Below are 22139 nucleotides of genomic sequence, written 5' to 3' on the forward strand. Positions count from 1 at the left end.
ACATTTTATGATATGTGCTCTTTTATTAAAGGGGTTGTCCAGGTTTTTTTTTTTTTTTTAAAGTCTGCAGTCTTTGTATGTGACTGCTGACTTGTGAATCCTCCCATCACATGTACTGCGCGTTAAAGAATTCTCCGGTGCCAGCAGAGAGACCGGGCGTTCATATATGTGACATGTATACTCCCGGCCACATTTTGACTAAACATGCCTGGCCTTTCTCAAGTCAGTTGTATTGAGAGAAGCCATGTACATCTAGGCTGAATGCGGCTGGACATATGTATATCGCATACTTGCAGTCATATGACTACTCAGTCTCACTGCCGGCACAGAAGTATCCTCACAGTGCGCACTTCACATGTGACTTCAGACTTTCATGAAAAATCTGGACAACCCCTTTAACAGCACCTTTTTGTTCTCACAATTTTCTTAGATTGTGAGATTAGTAATTAGACTTGAACATTAATAACTACTTGGAGTTTTGGCTTGTGCTTTTTTCAACGATCTTTTATTTTGCCATAGGTTTGCAGAGCCCTCTTCCCCCGTCCTCTGGAAGTTTTCCTGCAACAGGGACAGGGGCTTACAACCTGTATTCCAGTAGTCAGGGTTCAGCTGCTATGAATTTGCCTCAAGGAATGCCTCCTACTAGTTTACCACAAGTCCAACCTCCGCCAACCCAACAATTCCCTGGACCCTCTGCTCCACAACGCCTTTCTACTCCCCAAGGTTTTCCTTCTCAACCAGCTGCACCAGCCTCTCACTATCCCCCTCCTATTCCAGGAGGTCCTCAACCTACTTCGTTGCAAAGTCCAGGAATACCAGGACAACCACTAGCTGGACCACAATTATCTCATTCAAATAGCATATTACCAACTCAAACCCAACCTGCTGTCCCGGGTATGATACCTGGTCCTCAAGGACCACCTCCTTCAATGCCACCACCTGGTCCGGGCGGATTTCCTCTTCAGCACAACGGTGAGTATATTGCTTCTATATTTGATATTTGCATTAACGTTTTATCCTTAGAGGAATTTTCTGCAATATTGACCTGTGAGCGCCCAGTTTTATATACCATGTGCAAGTTACATCACAAACTATCAAAAACCTTTCTAACACCAGATAGCATTTGCTCTTTGAGTCATCTACTAAGACTTTCTCTTGGGAAGGAAGCAGAATTCACTATGTTGGACACCATGGTGGAAACCTCTAGCTATTATATGCACTAAAAGACACCTGCTGACTGCATCACAGTGCACCTTCATAGTGAAGCAGCCTTGTATGTGTACACCTGGAATACAGCACGAAGGGACAGACTCCTTTTACAGGTTGACCGTTTCACCATGCTGCTCAGTAATGCTTTTTCTGGAAGGGAAAAAAACATACTTATTTTTGTAAGCACAGATGCCCCTTTCATTGACCAGAAAGGATTTTAAAACCTAGAAAGCAGCCTTTAGAGAATCAGAACATATTATTATTCTATTACTTTATTGTAAGAATAGGTTAAACTTTATGGTCTGCCTGCAAAGCTTACACATGGGTAAGAAAGACGGCATACACTTGTAGCTTACCATTTAGAAAGCCCACAATTTTTTCTAGGTGCATAACAGAAGAATGTAAGTTAATAATTCTTGTTTATTTCTAGGTTCCTTCGGGCCTGTTAGGGGTCCACAGCCTGGATACCCTGCAGCATATCCTCGTGCACCTAATTATGGTAGCCAGCCTGGTCCTCAGGGCCCCCCACCACCTCCTGCACAAAAGAGGTTGGATCCAGACTCCATCCCAAGCCCTGTAAGTGGATTTGATTGCTCTGTATATTGGAAATGAATGTACCTTTATATAGTTTGTTATACTATGGCAAGTTTAATGAAAAAAGCAATGACTACCATGACTGCTGATTTGTATAAAAATGTATCTATCCTCGAGGCTGAACTAAATGTGTCTTTCACCCAACTTCATAGAAATCCTTTTCACCTATCGACATGTTTTTGGGGTGTGTAAGGAAATGGGAGATATCAAAGGCAAACCACCGAAACACATACAAACTCCATGCAGATATTTTCCTTGGTCAGATTGAAACGCAGGTCCCCAGAACTGCAAAGTGACTGTACCCAACCACCGACCCCCAGCTGGGCCTAGACAAACGCTTTGCTATACTAACCAATGGCACATTTCAGTGTTTTGGAGAAAGTCCTTAATTCTATCAACCTTAGTAGGAGTGACTCCTATTCTGGTAATCATGGGACGAATATATCTCATCAATGATAATTCATTTGAGCGGCTGCGATGTAGTAGGACATTTTCTTTTCAGCCTTGTGCTACTATTCACAATTTGCCCTGGCAATAGCTGAGAATCAAGATTTTTCTTGGAGGCCTTTTTTTCCCCCAAGTCGCTAACTTGATATGATTTTAATTGCATCTATATTGACTTTGTTGATTTTTTTTAAAAAAAACTTTTATAACTAAGAAACAGCTAAATCCTACGTTTACTTATTTTTTTATCCTATTACAAGTGATTTCACATACCAGATGTAGAAAAGTGGCAAAAACACTTGTGTATAAGCCACAGTGCATTAATAGTGCCGCCATGTATAAATGTACTGTAATAATTCTATCTGTTGTTAAATATGGCATTTCTATGCTCTATAGCTACAGGGCCCTCCTTATGCACTACTGTTCTGACATATGTTTTTAGAGATTACTTTGGGATAGGGAATCCTCTGACAACAATATTCTTTATATAGCACCAACATATTCAGCGGCACTTTACATGTCATTAGGAACACGTACTGACAATATCAGACATCAGAGTAAGGGCTTATTCAGACGTCCATGGCTCTTGGATCACAATGCTTAGACTGGCTGTGGCTCTCCCTACCTGAGCATCATATATCTCTATGGGGCTGACACGCTTGGGTCGGGAGACCCGCGGTCCCTGTGTGCATTAGCGTCCATGATGGGACCGATTTGCACGGACATCTGCATGAGCCCTAACACATAATCCACTAGGGCCCTGCTCACACGCTTACAATCTATCACATGATTCTCAAGATGCTGTGTGTGTTCATTGTGTTAATGCTCTGAGATGTGGAGGTGAAATGCTTTTCTTTGTGTTCAGCTCTTGTAATATTGGTTTTATTCCACCTTATATACTAAGTCAATTAATATCCCTCTGCAAGGCAATTAAATGCATGATATGCTTTTGCTGTCTACCTCTTTGGATGGGTAGAGGGCAGTGAACGTAACTATGCCCTCCCCTTTTTTTTTCTCCTGTTTTTGTTTTGTTATCCTTTTAATTCTCTTTCTCTTTGCTATTTTGTGGCATTGCTTACTCTCGTCTTTTTAAACAATAAAGCAACTTAATGAGCTGCCACCCCAGCAGAAATCAAGGCACAGGATAGACCCAGATGCGATTCCCAGTCCAGTAAGTGAAGTGTGCGCTTCCTTCCCTTGTTTTTGTGTGATTGTCACCTGGCTCATTGTCCTTTTTGCATGCTACTGGCCCCACTAAAGCATGGTCCCATCCATCCCCTAATATCACTAATCCCGGCATTGTACAATGTACTTCTGTGTCTACTCAGATGATAGCACAAGACAGAGACTTCCTTATGATAAGATGAGCGATGTATCCTGCATGGACACCCTTCTGTTCGGTGTCTGCGGGCTGCAGAGCCCGTATGATTGCACATAAAATAAGAAGGTTGTCTACCTCTGCGCTACATGTCCGGGACTAGATAATGAATGTAGACTAGTGGAGCCAGCATGCTAAAGCTAGGTGATGATCATTTACTAGGTATACTATGTGTGCTATGTATCGGTGCTATTATGGAGGTATTGGCTACCTGGTTTTGGGTCCATTCTTAGTTTACCTTTAAAGGGGATTTCTCAAGTTCTGTCTCCAGGAGAGCAGTTGGAATAAAATAAGAGCACAATCTGTTTGCTTTTCCACCATTGACAGGTCCTTTTTAAGTGGTATTTTAATCTTAGTGTCCATATACCTTAACCCATTCCTGACGTCGATGTGGGCTTGCAAGCCAAGCCCTCATCTTTCCCCGTAGATGATCGTTGAATTATTCAGCAATCATCTGCCTCTAACAGCCGTGGGTGGAGCGGAGCTCTCACCGCAGCTGTTAACATGTTAAATGCCGCCATCAATCTGCGACTACGCCACTTTTATTAATGACCCTGTAGGGGGCATACAGAGTAGTACTTCAATATTTGGAGATGACACTAAACTCTGCAGGGTAATCAATACAGAGGAGGACAGTTTTATATTACAGGAGGATCTACGTAAACTAGAATCTTTGGCTGATAAATGGCAAATGAGCTTTAATGGGGGTAAATGTAAGGTAATGCACTTGGGCAGAGGAAATAAAATGTATAATCATATGCTTAATTGTAAAACACTGGGCAAAACTTTCACTAAAAAAGACCTGGGTGTATTGGTGGACGACAAGCTCACGTTTGGTGGCCAGTGTCAGGCAGCTGCTGCAAAGGCAAATAAAATAATGGGATGCATTAAAAGAGGCATAGATGCTCATGAGGAGAACATAATTTTACCTCTATACAAGTCACTAGTGCGACCACACTTAGAATACTGTGTACAGTTCTGGTCTCCGGTGTATAAGAAAGACATAGCTGAGTGTTTATTTTTGTGTGCGCAGTGTGATGATCAGTGGGGGCTATGCATTATCAGGATGGGGATCAAGGGGTGCCAAGCATACCAAGATGGGGATCATGGGTTGCCAAGCATATCAAGATGGGGATCAAGGGGTGCCATGCATACCAGGATGGGGATGAGGGGTGCCATGCATATGGGGATGGGGGCCACTTATAACAGGAAGGATGGGGCATATACCAGGATGGGGGACATTACCCGAATTGGGGGACATTACCCCTATACCAGTGTCAGCAGCAGACCCCCTCCACCTTAACAGTGCTTCATGTCCACATTTTTTGCTTAATTTTTTTTTCTATTTTCCTCCTCTAAAACCTAGGTGCGTCTTATAGTCCGAAAAATACAGTATATATCTACATAATATTGAAACTGAATTTTTCATAGGTTAGTGGCAAAGAAATGGTGAAAAATGTTCACTACACCCCTACACTACACTTTGGGGTAAAAATGTTTATTACACCCCTATATGAATTCCTTGAGGAGTATATTTTCCAAATGTAACTGCTGAGGGGAGGGGAGAAGTATCCTTTGTACTAATACATCAAGGGCTCTGCAAATGTGAAGTGGTGATCAAAAACAAACAAAATTTGCACTCCAAAAAATAAAGGTCTCTCCTTACCTTCTGAGTTGTGCACCCAAACAGAGTAGTATGATTTTTAAATGCCGCTGTCAGACTGACAGCAGCATATTAATAAAGCGTCGGCATGGGGAGGAGACATCATTCTATTCGCCCATCGGCGCACCCGTGAGGCAATACTGTGGTATTGATGTATATAGCACAAGCGGTCAGATGATCGCATGTTCAAGTCCCCTGAGGGGACTAACTAGTACAGTGAAAAGTAAAAAAAAAATACATGTGGTATCACCGCGTTTAGAAATGTCCAGTCTAGCAAAATATAAAAATAATTAACCCGATGGGGAAATACCATAAATGGAATAAAAATTCAATAACACCAAAATTGTTTTTTTTGGTTGCTACACTACCGCCAAGCAAGCAAAACGTTAGTCATATTTATTCCGAATTGAAATCAATAAAAATGTCTCGCCCTGCAAAAAAATAGCTTAACCAACCAAAAAATAAAAACATTACAGCGAGACAAACAAAAAAAAATATTTTTTTTAAACTTTTTTTTTTTTTCTTCACCACTAAAATAATCCAAAAAAAACTGGACATTGTTGGTATCACCATAATCATACTGATGAGCAGAATTTTATTGCGAGGTCATTTTTACCACACAATGTACGCTGTAAAAACAATTCCCTAAAAACAGTCAGAATTGCAGGGTTTTTTTCACCACCTCTCCTCTTAAAAATTTCTTTCCAGTTTTCGAGTACACGATGTGGTAAAATAAATTATGTAATTTGAAAGTAAATTTGTCCCGCCAAAAACAAGCATCATATGTCTATGTGGACAGAAAAATAAAAATAAGAATTCTGGCTCTGGAAAGAAGGGGAGAAAAAAATGAAAACACAAAAATGGAAATTGGCCACGTCTTGAAGGGGTTAGTGGAAAAACATGTAATTTACCCATCTCTCACCCTCACCATTTTGTTAGTTCATATGAAGCACGTGGAGGGTTAACAATCCAGAAAAAAACACTTGAGAGCTAAGTCGACCACTAAATAAGTAGGTTTCTGAAAGTTACTTGAAAATTTCAAAAATTGCTGCTAAATTTTTGCAGGTCTTAATGTACCCCAAAAAAATAAATCGATTAATAAATCGAAGAAAAAAAAAAATGCAAACATAAAGTAAACATGGGAAATCTGAATTAACTATCTGTTTAAAAGCCATATGCATTAAAAGTAATGTGCCAGATCTGAATTTTCCAATGCAAAACCAGACTTTTGGTCTCCAGTTTTTTATGATTTTATATATAAAATGTAGTCTTCGGCGGTATGTATGGACTCTCCATATGTTAAACTTTTATTTGAAGGAGGTGTTATGGTGTTTGTATTTTTCTGTGTGGGTCACACTTGTAGCCCCTAATATCAATGTGATGAAAGCCGGCCGGTGGGTGCAGCTCTCTGGCGCCCCCTTACCTCTCAGGTCAGTCAAGGTACTGCACCTAGAGAAAGTAGTGCCAGGTAGCTGCAACCAGCGCAGGGAACACGGTAGTGTGTTATCCCTTCAACGTCACTAAACCGTAACGTCACTACACAGCACAACTCGCTAGCGCCCTCTTAGCCTCAGGTCAGTCAAGGAACTGCACCTAGGATAAGCGGTCGCCAGGGAGACTGTCCTGTAACCTACTGGGTATCGGGGCCCTCTGTAGTGAGGGCGGTATATATATCTTCCTTGGCCGCGCCAGGAATATATATATCTGAACCTCCGACCGTCACTACCAGCCTTCCCCAATCCCCAGTTGGTATGCTGCCACCAGTCCCTATTTTAGATATACGCCCAGTCCGTGAATGGGCCTATATCGGGTCAGGAACCAACCCTGGGTAGCGTTTTGGCTTGAGCCGAGCTCACACGGACGTGCGTTCGTTATGCAGAATAAAAGGCAGGCCCACAATTACTTGAGGTAATTGATTATAATAATACACTAGATACACGATATACAACTAAATATACACAGGTATAAGGTCAGGCTAAACTATACAACAATGGAATACAACACACAGAATCACCACAGCATATCAGTTACCGGTTTCTTGATTTTCTTGTGACGCAGGGAGAGGATTCTGCGATCGCAGGCACGGTTCTTTGTTACAGGCTGAGGCCTACCACCGCATGGTCAAACTGCTCCTCCCCTTGGTGGCCTCAGCTGGTGCTCAGATGTTCAGCACACCACTCTTGGGTCAAGACTGACTTGTCTCTTGTCTGTCCTGCTATCTTACCTGCCCTGTCCCGCCCACTGCTGGTGAGGTCAGCTGACTCAGTCTCCACCCTCAGGTCTAACTTCGATCAGAAGCCCAAATTCTAAGGAACCCAATAACTTCTTCTGGGATGGTCTCAGGATACCCACAGGGGTTCCCACGGATTCAGGCCGCCGTAACCGACCTTTTGATATCAATTATGATACCATACGGTCCTCAGGAATGGCTCAGCGCTATATCTTGGCTTCCAGAGCACGTACAAACGTCTACCGCGGAGGCTTGTGTGCGCAATGGCTCCGGGACGCCGTGATATTTTTTTATTGGCCCATCCCACGCAACATGCGTGTACTATTCATGTTTCTATATCTTATGCCTCCATGCTTGTGACAGACAAAGAAACTAGTCCTATGGGACAAATGGTCAGGTACAGATAGACGAAGCACCCCCCCCTGCTGGCTGTGTTTCCTCTCGAAGTCTTTGAAGCTCCTAGCATTCAAGTGTTAAGTAGGCTTCTTATCTTACAGGAGCCTGGATGGGGGGAAACTATCTAGTTGACGTTTTAACAGAAGGTCCCAAGGGTGGGGGCTGCTGAAGTGTGGCCATCCCTGGATATGATTTATCATTACCAAGATGGCGGCTACAGGTTCATCACACCTCCCCCTATACGAGGGCGCGAGGGGGTAGCACATTCCTGTGTTCCCCCGTGCGTCCTTCTGCACCCTCCCCTTGCCGGGATAACCCGTCAGCGTTACCGTGGTCACGGCCTCTTCTGTGGCGAATGGAGAAGTGGTACTGCTGGAGAGCGAGGCTCCAGCGTAGCAACCTGCCATTCGACCCAGAGACCGTGTGTAACCAGCTGAGGGGGTTGTGGTCCGTCTCCACGGTGAAATGGCTCCCGTACAAGTAGGGCTGCAGACGCTGCAGGGCCCATACAATTGCCAGGCATTCTTTTTCCACCGTGGAGTAAGCCACCTCCCGGGGCAGTAGCTTCCTGCTCAGGTACAAGACAGGATGTTCCTGGCCTGTCGTGTTGACCTGACTTAGCACAGCACCGAGGCCAAAGTCACTGGCGTCGGTCTGTACCACAAACGGCCGGTCGAAGTCGGCAGCTTGCCGTACAGGGGAGCTACTTAGGGCGGCTTTGAGTGCCCCGAAAGCTGTCTCGCAGGCGACTGTCCAGTCGACTGCGACGGGCAGCTTCTTCTTGGTGAGGTCCGTCAGGGGCTTGGCCAGGGTGCTATAGTGTGGGACGAACCTCCTATAGTACCCGGCGGTCCCCAAGAAGGACATCACCTGCTTTTTGGTCCTAGGAGTGGGCCAGGATGCGATGGCATCCACTTTCCCCGGTTCTGGCTTCAGAACCCCCCCGCCTACCCGGTGACCCAGGTAGAGGACCTCACTCATGCCCAGCTGGCACTTTTCCGGCTTGATGGTCAAGCCTGCCCGGTGGATCCGACCGAGCACCTGCCGCAGGTGCTCTAGGTGATCCTCCCAAGTGGGACTGAAGACTGCAATATCGTCCAAGTACGCAGCCGCGTACCCTTCAAGTCCCTCAAGCAGCGTATTGACCATCCGCTGAAAAGTGGCAGGGGCATTCTTCATGCCGAATGGCATCACTGTGGACTCGTACAGTCCAAAAGGGGTGATAAAGGCAGAGCGTTCCCTTGCCGCGGGGGTCAGAGGAATCTGCCAGTACCCCCGGCTCAGATCCATGATGGTCAGGTACTTAGCCCCGGCCATCCGATCGAGCAGGTCATCGATGCGTGGTATGGGGAACGCATCGGTGGCCGTTACAGCGTTGAGCCCCCGGTAGTCCACGCAGAACCGTGTAGTTCGGTCCTTCTTTGGTACGAGGACTACAGGCGAGGCCCACGCGCTGCTGGATGCCTGGATCACCCCCAGCTTCAGCATCTCGTCTATCTCTTGGCGCATGTTTCCCTGCACCTCGAAAGAGACCCGATATGCTGAACGCCGGATCGGCGGGTGATCGCCAGTGTCCACGTCGTGGACAGCCATCTCAGTCCTTCCGGGCAGGCTGCTGAACAGCCCCCGGAAGGGGTGCAGGGTGGTCCCCAGCTGGGACCGTTGGTCCTCCGTGAGCTGGTGGCCAACCCCCACATCCTCGATGGACCCACCCGCCTTGGCTTGGGTGAGCAGATCCAGGAGGGTTTCTACCTCTCCTTCCTCGGGAAGGTTGCACACTGGGTGGGCAGTCGCTTCCCGCTCATGATGAGCCTTCATCATGTTCACGTGGAAGGCCTTCCTCCTTCCACGGGCGTGATCCAGGGTGACCAGATAGGTGACGGCATTGAGTTTCTGGTGCACGAAGTAGGGACCTTCCCAGGCTGCCTGAAGCTTGTTCTGTGGTACGGGGACCAGTACCCACACCTTTTGACCCACCTGGTAGGTCCTCTCACAAGCATTCTGGTCGTACCACCGCTTCTGGTCGGCCTGGGCCTGGGCCATATTGTCCTGCACCAGCTTTGCCAAGGCCATCATCCTGTCCCGGTGGCGCACGACATACTCGATGACCGACACCTCGGGGGTGGCCAAATCCCCTTCCCATGCTTCCTTCACCAGAGCCAGGGGGCCCCGTACCCGTCGCCCGTACAGGAGCTCAAAGGGGGAGAACCCCGTTGAGGCCTGCGGAACCTCCCGGTAAGCAAATAGGAGGTGTGGGAGGTAACGCTCCCAGTCTCTCCCGTGGGAGTCGACCAACATCTTAAGCATCTGCTTTAAGGTGCCATTGAACCGCTCACACAGGCCATTAGTCTGTGGGTGATACGGGCTGGCCACCAGATGTTGCACCTGCATTTGCTTACAGAGGGACTCCATCAGCCGCGACATGAACTGGGTCCCTCGGTCGGTGAGCATTTCTTGGGGGAAACCCACTCTGGAGAAGATCTCCAGTAAGGCGGTAGCCACCTTGTCGGCCCGAATGGACGACAAAGCTACCGCTTCCGGGTACCGGGTGGCATAGTCCACTACCGTGAGTATGAAGCATTTCCCGGAGTGGCTGGGAGTGGACAGAGGTCCAATAAGATCCACAGCAACCCTCGAGAAAGGCTCTTCGATGATTGGCAGAGTTACCAGTGGGGCTTTGGGGCGCGGCCCCGCCTTCCCCACCCTCTGACAGGTGTCACACGAACGGCAGTAGGCACCCACCGCGGCTCCCATCCCAGGCCAGTAGAAATGCTGAGCTATCCTGGCCTTGGTTTTAGCGATCCCTAGGTGTCCGGCCATCGGAATCTCGTGTGCGATCCGCAACAATTCCGCCCTGAACGGATAGGGTACCACTAACTGTCGGTCCCTGGGCCACGCCTCCGGTGAACCCTGCTGGACCGTTACCCGGTACAGCCGTCCCTGGTCCCAGACCACCCGCTCGCAGTCTGACTCCATGGGAGGCTGTGCCGCCTGTTCCTTGAGAGCTTTCAGGCTGTCGTCTGCTTCCAACGCAGCCTGAAATTCCTGACTTGATGTGGCCAGAATCGACGAAACTGCCACATCCTCTGTCAGCCCCTCCGGGCATGTCACCTGGCCGCTGTCTGACCCGGCAGACACTTGGTCAGAAGTGGGGAAGCCGTCGGACCTCTGCAAGGCTCCTTGGGCTCCGGCGCTCCCACTCCTGGTGACAGCGGCTATGACCGCTGTGACCGTGGGTAGTGCCTGCTTCCCCTCTGTTTCTGACCAAGCCGCCCGATCAGGCAGGCTTCCTAGGCCTTTGGACATCTCAGATGTGGGGAACTCCTGCCCTGGGGTCTTACCTGGCGGCTCCTCTCTTGGGACACCCCCACCTCCCATGGCCTGTTCCTCCCCCTGCAGTGGGCCTATACTCAGCAGCCTGGATACCCCTGGGAGCCCTACACTGCCGGTAGCTGCCCCCCTCTCCATCCCTGAGCTTCCCTCTACAGAATCCTGCCCGCTCCCTCCCTCACCGGAGGACAAGAGGTCACGGCACGCCGGCTGAGCACCTCTGCGGGCATCCCCACACTCCCCACCTGCTTTCACTAACCCTGTTTGTGTTGTGTCTGTGCAGGTGTTACCCTCAGGTTTCACTCCCTCCTCCTCAGCAGGACACACACTACATACAACATGGTTGGCATTAGCAGCAGACAAATCAATACACTCTTGGGGGGCCGAACTTGGGGGTTCAGAGGGTACATACTGCGATACTAGACGCCCCAAGTCGGTCCCTAATAAAACATTTGCGGGAATATTTGGCGTTACTCCCACCTCCCGCATCCCCCTTCCGGCACCCCAGTCCAAATACACCATGGCAACGGGAAGTGCCGGCTCCACGCCTCCAACCCCGGAGACGGAAAGAGTCTTTCCTGGTACCAAGTCCTGGGGGGACACCACCTCAGGCCGTACCAGTGTTCGTTCAGCGCCCGCGTCCCGCAGTCCCATGACCGCAGAACGGCCTATGGTGACGGGTTGGATGTTGTCCAGGGACCTACCACCACCCCCTCCCACACACAAAACATTGGGCGCTCTCTGGGACTGGGATGGGGTCTTTTGGCGCTGGGGACACTCAGCCCTAAAGTGTCCTGGTTTGTTGCATAGATGACAACGTCTTACGTCTGGTCCTTGCCTGGAGAGGGCAACAGGGGGATACACCCCTTGTGTTCTAGGGGCCGGGGAAACAGGGGCATGACTGGGCTTACCCCCTCTCCAGGTGCTGCTGGCAGACTTCTTCAGCTCAGGCGCCCTGTTATTGGCATACTCGTCTGCCAGGGCGGCTGTAGCAGAAGCCCCTGTTGGTTTTCGGTCACGGAGGAACTGTCGGAGGTCCTCTGGGCAGTTCCACAAGAACTGCTCCGTGACGAACAGTTCCTGGACCTCCTGGCGGGTAGTAAGCGCTAGACCCGAGGTCCAGTGCTCTGCGGCTCTCAACAGCGCCCGCATATGATCGGTCCAGGTGTCCTTGGGGCCACGCAGCAGGCTCCGGAACTTCTGGCGGTACGACTCGGGAGTGAGGTTGTACTGCCGGATCAGGGCCCGCTTGCTGCAGTCGTAGTTCTGTACCTCCCCGGCAGGTAAGTCCCCCAAGGCATCCAGGGACTTACCCCTCAAACGGGGGGTCAGGTATCTGGCCCACTGATCCCGGGCCAGATGGTGCTGAAGACAGGTCCGTTCAAATGCCACCAGAAAGGAGTCCAGGTCCCCATCCTTCTCCAGTAGAGGGAAGTCCTCAGCTCGGACTTTGGACGACTTGGTCTCCTGATGGGTTGGTTGCTCTAGCGGAAGCCCCCGCTGGGCCAGGTCCAGTTGGTGCTGGCGCTCCGCAGCTCGCTCTGCACGCTCCGCAACCTCCCGGCGCTCTGCAGCTTCACGCTCCGCAGCCTCCCGGCGCTCTGCAGCTTCACGCTCCGCAGCCCGCTCCGCAGCCCGCTCTGCACGCTCCTCCTCCGCTGCCTTCTCTGATGCTGCCAGGAGGGTTTTGTAGACGGCATCGCCATGAGACTGGAGACTTGCCATAGCCGCTTGTAAAAGGGCTTGTGATCTGGACAGGCTGGGCTGGGTAGGTGGTGGGCAGCCCACTGCGGGACCGTATACTGGGGACTGGCTCCCTGAGGTGCCCGGGCTGGACTCCTCCTCGCCATGAGTAACAATGTCCTCCCCTCCTGCCACACGGACCGTAGCATTAGCCTCCTGCAGGGTCTTGCTCCTGGTGCCGTCTGCCATCTTGGTAACCGACACCGCTGCAACCCTGAGTTTGCACACACCTTGTTATACTTTTAGCCTGACCGTCTAACGTTGGGCTGACCTTAAGACTCCAGCAGTGGAAGTTACCACTGGCAGTCTTTAGTGCCTGGGAGTAGGGGTCCCACAACACTATTATTCTGCAATCCCACCGCTCTGCCACCAATGTGATGAAAGCCGGCCGGTGGGTGCAGCTCTCTGGCGCCCCCTTACCTCTCAGGTCAGTCAAGGTACTGCACCTAGAGAAAGTAGTGCCAGGTAGCTGCAACCAGCGCAGGGAACACGGTAGTGTGTTATCCCTTCAACGTCACTAAACCGTAACGTCACTACACAGCACAACTCGCTAGCGCCCTCTTAGCCTCAGGTCAGTCAAGGAACTGCACCTAGGATAAGCGGTCGCCAGGGAGACTGTCCTGTAACCTACTGGGTATCGGGGCCCTCTGTAGTGAGGGCGGTATATATATCTTCCTTGGCCGCGCCAGGAATATATATATCTGAACCTCCGACCGTCACTACCAGCCTTCCCCAATCCCCAGTTGGTATGCTGCCACCAGTCCCTATTTTAGATATACGCCCAGTCCGTGAATGGGCCTATATCGGGTCAGGAACCAACCCTGGGTAGCGTTTTGGCTTGAGCCGAGCTCACACGGACGTGCGTTCGTTATGCAGAATAAAAGGCAGGCCCACAATTACTTGAGGTAATTGATTATAATAATACACTAGATACACGATATACAACTAAATATACACAGGTATAAGGTCAGGCTAAACTATACAACAATGGAATACAACACACAGAATCACCACAGCATATCAGTTACCGGTTTCTTGATTTTCTTGTGACGCAGGGAGAGGATTCTGCGATCGCAGGCACGGTTCTTTGTTACAGGCTGAGGCCTACCACCGCATGGTCAAACTGCTCCTCCCCTTGGTGGCCTCAGCTGGTGCTCAGATGTTCAGCACACCACTCTTGGGTCAAGACTGACTTGTCTCTTGTCTGTCCTGCTATCTTACCTGCCCTGTCCCGCCCACTGCTGGTGAGGTCAGCTGACTCAGTCTCCACCCTCAGGTCTAAGTTCGATCAGAAGCCCAAATTCTAAGGAACCCAATAACTTCTTCTGGGATGGTCTCAGGATACCCACAGGGGTTCCCACGGATTCGGGCCGCCGTAACCGACCTTTTGATATCAATTATGATACCATACGGTCCTCAGGAATGGCTCAGCGCTATATCTTGGCTTCCAGAGCACGTACAAACGTCTACCGCGGAGGCTTGTGTGCGCAATGGCTCCGGGACGCCGTGATATTTTTTTATTGGCCCATCCCACGCAACATGCGTGTACTATTCATGTTTCTATATCTTATGCCTCCATGCTTGTGACAGACAAAGAAACTAGTCCTATGGGACAAATGGTCAGGTACAGATAGACGAAGCACCCCCCCCTGCTGGCTGTGTTTCCTCTCGAAGTCTTTGAAGCTCCTAGCATTCAAGTGTTAAGTAGGCTTCTTATCTTACAGGAGCCTGGATGGGGGGAAACTATCTAGTTGACGTTTTAACAGAAGGTCCCAAGGGTGGGGGCTGCTGAAGTGTGGCCATCCCTGGATATGATTTATCATTACCAAGATGGCGGCTACAGGTTCATCACAATCAATTTTTATGTTTTGTTTTTTTTTAAAAATTGAACTTGATGAAAAATTGCATGAAGGTGCCTTCGTGTATATAGTTCTGAGGGGCATTTTGACTATGTCCCAGGAGCTTAGTTTCAAAAAATATGTGGGTATGGGTCTTGGTATACAGTTTTTATTTCTAAATGGCAGAAATGTGAAAATTGTCCTGACTACCAGAGGCAAAAAATGTAAACATAAACCCTGCCAGCGAAAGGGTTAAATGCAGCAAGATCTTCCCATAGAGTGTGCATGTTGGGGATCTGTCTAAGAAGTGGGAATTGTCAAAACTCGAAAGTTTACTACTCATTTAAGGGGGGCGGGGGATTCCACTAAACATATTGATATCTAATCACAACCGTTACACAAGGAAACCTTCGTGTAAATTATTTGTTCTTTACTTTTAGTGTTTGAGAAGGTGTTTTTCTGTAAAGAAATACTCCCCAGATGTCTTGTTGAATTTTGGTACATGACTGGATTTCAAAGACATTTGCAGACCCTAAGAAAAAAAAAATATGTATGTCTGTAGATAGTGGAATCATTGCAGTGAAAAATGGTAGTCAGAAAGGATTTTTTTTTTATATATAAAGGAATATAAGTTTCTTAAAAAAAGTACCCTATATAAAAATATGTAATGATAGGAGAATCAGGCCTAGGTTAGTGAAGGGCTGAGAAGCTTCTGGGTACTTTACCCTATCTGAAAGGTCAAAGAGTGAGTGAAGCATTTGTAGGTGCCTGATGCTAATAGAGTTTTTAAGAATCTTTCATTTAGGCCTGTTTCACACCTCCGTATATTTCCGGTACCAGAGATATCAGTGTCCGTGTGTGGCAACCGTGTGCTGCATCAGGATCACACAAACCTGCGCCTGGGAATCAGTGTACAGTTAGTGCTGTTCCCAAGCGCCGGGTGCTGAACACTATCCTCATCATGGTTCCCTGCTGGTGCTGCGATCAGCACCAGCAGGGACAATAATGAGAGTAGTAGTCTGCACCTGCTGTGTCTCTGTGTAAAAATAAGATTAAAATAATAAAATCCTTATACTCACCTGTCCGTAGATGTCCCCCGCTGTAATCCTCTGATCGCTGACACCGAGGAGCCGGGGAGAAGGAGCGCCTCCAGAGCTGAGCAGAGCTCAGTGAGTGACGGGACACCGGCTCCTTTGCTGATCAGTCACATAATTACAGCGGGGGACACTTAAAACAGGTAAGTATAAGTATTTTTTATTTTAATCTTATTTTTATACAGGGACACTGTGGGAGCAGAATACTACTACTACTCATCATTGTCCCTGCTGGTGCTCATCGCAGCACAGGCAGGGAACCATGATGAGTGCAGCGCTCAGCACCTGGAGGTTGGGAACAGCGCTAACTGTAGCTCTGATTCCCAGGCGCCGGTACATGTCACACTGATGAGTCCCAAATGTCATTAGTGTGTGTTCAGCGTGAGACACTTTTGCGGACCGTGCATCCGCAAAAAAACGGACATGTCTACGTGTGGAGCACACGGACACACGCTCCGTGGAAATACACTGACATGTGCGCAGACCCATTGATTTGAATGGGTCTGCCTGTGTCAGTGTCTCCGGTACGTGTGGAAACTGTCACCACTCATACTGGAAACACGGATGTGTGAAAGAGGCCTTACTGTGGTCAAAATATGTGCTTTTAACCCATTAGTGACCAGGCCAGATTGAGCCTTATTGACCGGCCAATTTTTATTTTCATTTTGCCTTTCTACTTTTCAGCAGCTTTGACTTTATTTTTTCACCGAAGTGTCTGCACAAGGTTTTGCTTTATGCACAACAAATCATATTATTTTTAACACCACTTTGGGTTACATATAAATTACTGTCATTTTATCTAATTATTTTGTTTCATACTTTTTACTGTTCATGTTTCACACAAAATAAACTGTTGAATGAGAATTATCCAGGATATTGCTGTTGAGTAGATATTAAATACGTGTAGGTTTCTGTATGAAATGTATCTTATAGGGAAAAATGTGTTTTGTTTTTTTCATTTTTCTTTTGTGGCGAGGACTTTTTACTCATTATTACTGCAACTTTATTTTTTTTTTAAATTATTTTGTTGTTTTTTTTCTGCACAGATTTCATTTTTTATATAGTTTGTTCCCCAAGAGATCATCAAAGATCTCTGCGAAACACTTGTTTATTTTTTATAATTTTTTTCACTGCAACTGGGGCATCCATAGCAGTAGGGAAAAACCACCAACTACAGTGACCCGACGTACTCCTATTAGATTGCAGGAACATTAAAGGGGTTTTCCCACAAACAAAAGTTGATTTTAATCAATAGATCTTGGAATAATAATAATAATTTCCACAATCGAATGTATTTAAATAAAATGTTCCTGTGCTGAGATAATCTTATAAATGTGCTCCTGCTGTGTACTGTGTAATGGATGTGTCTGACCGTACAGGAACATAGTCTGATCATACCACAGCTCCTGGGCAGGTGAGGAAGCAAGAGAGTATACAGATTGAATCAGCTGTGATCCCTGCTGTACTTTCTTTGACGTTAAACTTTGTTTATAAACGGGCAGGGAAATGTTTTACCTCACAATAAGAATCAGCTGTGATCCCCTTTTGTCCTGTCAGTATGCTCTCTTGCTTCCTCCCCTGCCCAGGAGATGTGGTATGATCAGACCATGTCCCTGCATGGTCAGACACATCCATTACACAGTACACAGCAGGGGCACATATATAAGATTATCTCAGCACAGGAACATTTTATTTAAACATATCCAATTGTGTAAATTATTATTATTCCAAGATCTATTGATTAAAATTAATTTTCGTTCGTGGGAAAACCCCTTTAACCCCTTAAGCCCCGAGGGTAGTTTGCATGTTAATGACCAGGCCAATTTTTACAATTCTGACCACTGTCACTTTATGAGGTAATTACTCTGGAACGCTTCAACGTATTCCCCTGATTCTGAGATTGTTTTTTTCGTGACATATTGTACTTCATGAGTGTGGTAAAATTACTTCGATATCACTTGCGTTTATTTGTGAAAAAAACGGAAATTTGGCGAAAATTTAGAGAATTTTGCAATTTTCAAAATTTGAATTTTTATGCCCTTAAATCAGAGAGATATGTCACACAAAAGAGTTAATAAATAACATTTCCCACATGTCTACTTTACATCAGCACAATTTTGGAACCTACATTTTTTTTTGTTAGGGAGCTATAAGGGTTAAAAGTTGACCAGCAATTTCTCATTTTTCCAACAAAATTTACAAAACCATTTTTTTAGGGACCACATCACATTTGAAGTCACTTTGAGAGGTCTTTATGACAGAAAATACCCAAAAGTGACACCATTCTAAAAACTTCACCCCTCAAGGTGCTCAAAACCACATTCAAGAACTTTATTAACCCTTCAGGTGCTTCACAGGAATTTTTGGAATGTGGAAGAAAAAAATGAACATTTAACTTTTTTCACAAAAATGTTACTTTAGACCCAATTTTTTTTATTTTCACAGGGGTAACAAGAAAAAATGGACCCCAAAATTTGTTGTGCAATTTCCCCTGGGCACGCAGATACCCAATATGTGGGGAAAAAACACTGTTTGGGCGCACGGCAGGGCTCGGAAGGGAAGGAGCGCCATTTGACTTTTTGATTGTAAAATTTGCTTGAATAATTAGCGGACACCATGTTGCGTTTGGAGAGCCCCTGTGTGCCCAAACATTGGAGCTCCCCCACAAGTGACCCATTTTGGAAACTAGACCCCCCAAGGCACCTATCTAGATGCATAGTGAGCACTTGGAACCCCCAGGTGCTTCACAAATTGATTCGTAAAAATGAAAAAGTGTTTTTTTTTTTTCATTTTTACGAATCAATTTGTGAAGCACCTAGGGGTTCCAAGTGCTCACTATGCATCTAGATAGGTGCGTTGTGGGTCTAGTTTCCAAAATGGGGTCACTTGTGGGGGAGCTCCAATGTTTGGGCACACAGGGACTCTCCAAATGCAACATGGTATCCGCTAACAAATTGTCGGCTCAAATTGTTAGCGGACACCATGTTGCGTTTGGAGAGCTCCTGATGTGCCTAAACATTGGAGCTCCCCCACAAGTGACCCCATTTTGGAAACTAGACCCCCCAAGGCACCTATCTAGATGCATAGTGAGCACTTGGAACCCCCAGGTTCTTCACAAATTGATTCGTAAAAATGAAAAAGTGAAAAAAAAAACACTTTTTCATTTTTATGAATCAATTTGTGAAGCACCTGGGGGTTCCAAGTGCTCACTATGCATCTAGATATGTGCCTTGGGGGGTCTAGTTTCCAAAATGGGGTCACTTGTGGGGGAGCTCCAATGTTTGGGCACGCAGGGGCTCTCCAAACGCAACATGGCGTCCGCTAACAATTTGAGCCGATTTTCCATTCAATTTGTTAGCGGACACCATGTCGTGTTTGGAGAGCCCGTGATGTGCCTAAACATTGGAGCTCCCCCACAAGTGACCCCATTTTGGAAACTATACCCCTCAAGGATTTTATTAAGGTGTATAGTGAACATTTTGAACCCAGACGTACGACACAGAATTTGTTTACATTAGGTCATCATATTGAATAAGTTGTCATTAGTCTTGAGCGCAAGTGCTCGCTACTTGAGTTTGCATCGGGTACTCAGGTATGCACCATGTACAGCGTGTGCTCGAGTGACATGTTCGAGTCCCTGCTCCGCATGTTTCACGGTAATTAGACACCCAAAAAAAAACATGCGGGGATCTCTCGTGCATGGCAGGCAATCCCCGTAAACTTTTTTTGGCCGCGAAGCATATGGGGCAGAGACTCGAGCATGTCACTCAAATACCCACGATACTCAATGCATACCAGAACACCCGATGCAAACTCAAGTAGCGAGCACTTGCGCTCAACACTAGTCGCCATATCGTCATCTTTTTTTCTTCCTTTTGAAAAAAATCCCAACCCCATCACAACCCTAACCGTAGCACAACCCTAACCCCAAACCCAGCCCAAGAGTTTATTTTTGACGCCGTTCCTAGTGCGGTATAAGTGATTAGACGACTTTATTCTTCGGGTCGGTGTGATTACAGCAATACCAGAATCATATGGGGTTTTTATGACTGACAGCTGTCACACACTAAAAGACGCATTTTTTGTAAAATCTAGTTTTTGCATCGCCATATTTTGAGAGCTATAATTTTTCCAGATTTTGGCAGACAGTCATTTGACGGCTTGTTTTTTACGGGATGAGTTGACGTTTTTATTGGTGCCATTTTCAGGCACGTGACATTTTTTGATCGCTTTCTATTCCGATTTTTGGGAGGTAGAATAAACAAAAACCAACAATTCAGGAATTGTTTTTTTTATTCTGTTCCGCATGTGGTAAAATTGATAAGGCAGCTTTATTCTTCGGGTCAGTACGTTTACAGCGGTACCACATTTATATCGTATTTCTATGTTTTGCACTTTTACATAATAAAAGCAATTTTATAGAAAAAATTATTTTTTAGCATAGCTTTATTCTGACAGCTATAACTTTTTTATTTTTTGGCTGATGGAGCTGTATGGCGGCTTGTTTTTTGCGGGACGAGATGACGTTTTCAGCGGTACCATTTTTATTTATATTTGTCTTTTTGATCGCGTGTTATTCCATTTTTTGTTTGGCGGTATGGTGATAAAGCATTGTTTTTTGCTTTGTTTTTTTTTTTTTTTACAGTGTTCACTGAAGGGGTTAACTAGTGGGACAGTTTTATAGGTCAGGTTGTTCCGGACGCGGCGATACCAAATATGTGTACTTTTATTGTTTTTTTTTTTATAATAATATTTATTGATGGGTACATTTTATTTTTGGTGGATTATTTTTTTTATTTTTTTTTTAATATTTTTGCAATTTTTTTTTTTTTTTTTCTTTTTTTTTACTTTCTGAAAGTTTATATACTTTTATTACTTTGTCCCACTGTGGGACTTTCACTTTTTTTTCTCTGATCGCCTGCATGGCACAAGAATGCAGCACCATCCCTGTGCCATGCAGGCTGTCAGCGCTGGACAGGGAGAAGATTGTTTGGAGATGCACTGCGCATGTCCAAACAATCTTCCTGCTGTCTGGTGACCCGGATGTTGTCATGACGACATCGGGTCGTCATGGCAACACCCGGGAAGCCTTTGCAGACAGCGCTGGAAGCCGGAAGAGGAGGTGAGTATCTGCGATCACCTCCCCTTGCCCCCGCAATGCTGCGATCGACTTCGATCGACTTCGATCGCAGCATCGCGGGGGTTAATGTGACCGCTCCCTGCACATTGTCTCAGCTGACACCTGGTACTATCAGCTGACACACAGCCTGTGTGCGCGCGCGATCGCCATGACGTACTAATACGGGTCTGGCTCTTAAGTCCCAGGGCACAGACGCGTATTAGTACGTCAAATGTTGTTAAGGGGTTAAAGAAGACCTTTCTCCAAATGTTTTATGTTGAACTGTAAACACAATGTAATATGCGCTGCAGAACAGAATAAAACTGTTTTTGTTTTATTTCCCCTCTCTTCTGGGGAAATATTAGCGATCAAAGTATTTGGTACCTAATCAGGTAATTGTATGTGTATATATATATATATATATATATATATATATATATATATATATTGTACAGACCAAAAGTTTGGACACACCTTCTCATTTAAAGATTTTTCTGTATTTTCATGACTTGAAAATTGTACATTCACACTGAAGGCATCGAAACTATGAATTAACACATGTGGAATTATATACTTAACAAAAAAGTGTGAAACAACTGAAAATATGTCTTATATTCTAGGTTCTTCAAAGTAGCCACCTTTTGCTTTGATGACTGCTTTGCACACTCTTGGCATTCTCTTGATGAGCTTCAAGAGGTAGTCACCGGAAATGGTTTTCACTTCACAGGTGTGCCCTGTCAGGATTAATAAGTGTGATTTCTTGCCTTATAAATGGGGTTGGGACCATCAGTTGTGTTGTGCAGAAGTCTGGTGGATACACAGCTGATAGTCCTACTGAATAGACTGTTAGCTGCTTTTTTCTTGCCATAATACAAATTCTAAGTAAAGAAAAACGAGTGGCCATCATTACTTTAAGAAATGAAGGTCAGTCGGTCCGAAAAATTGGGCCAACTTTGAATGTGTCCCCAAGTGCAGTTGCAAAAACCATCAAGCGCTACAAAGAAACTGGCTCACATGAGGACCGCCCCAGGAAAGGAAGACCAAGAGTCACCTCTGCTTCTGAGGATAAGTTTATCCGAGTCACCAGCCTCAGAAATCGCA

General features: G+C 46.4%; 1 protein-coding gene across 4 annotated transcripts in view; it reads left to right on the forward strand.

Moving 5' to 3' along the window:
* SEC24C (SEC24 homolog C, COPII coat complex component) overlaps positions 1 to 22139 on the forward strand; it is a 70503-nt gene that overhangs the window by 14531 nt on the left and 33833 nt on the right. For 2 of the 4 annotated variants that reach the window (XM_073685789.1, XM_073685791.1), the window contains 3 exons: positions 520 to 972; positions 1640 to 1785; positions 3350 to 3418. In XM_073685789.1, coding sequence (XP_073541890.1) covers positions 520 to 972; positions 1640 to 1785; positions 3350 to 3418 — 668 coding nt within the window. The remainder of the gene's footprint in view (positions 1 to 519; positions 973 to 1639; positions 1786 to 3349; positions 3419 to 22139) is intronic. The other 2 variants (XM_073685790.1, XM_073685793.1) reach the window with 1 other exon arrangement.

This window comes from Phyllobates terribilis, unplaced genomic scaffold, assembly GCF_046119375.1.
Source record: "Phyllobates terribilis strain yellow unplaced genomic scaffold, ASM4611937v1 Scaffold_5__5_contigs__length_657084704, whole genome shotgun sequence".
In the NCBI taxonomy this organism is placed as follows: Eukaryota; Metazoa; Chordata; class Amphibia; order Anura; family Dendrobatidae; genus Phyllobates; species Phyllobates terribilis.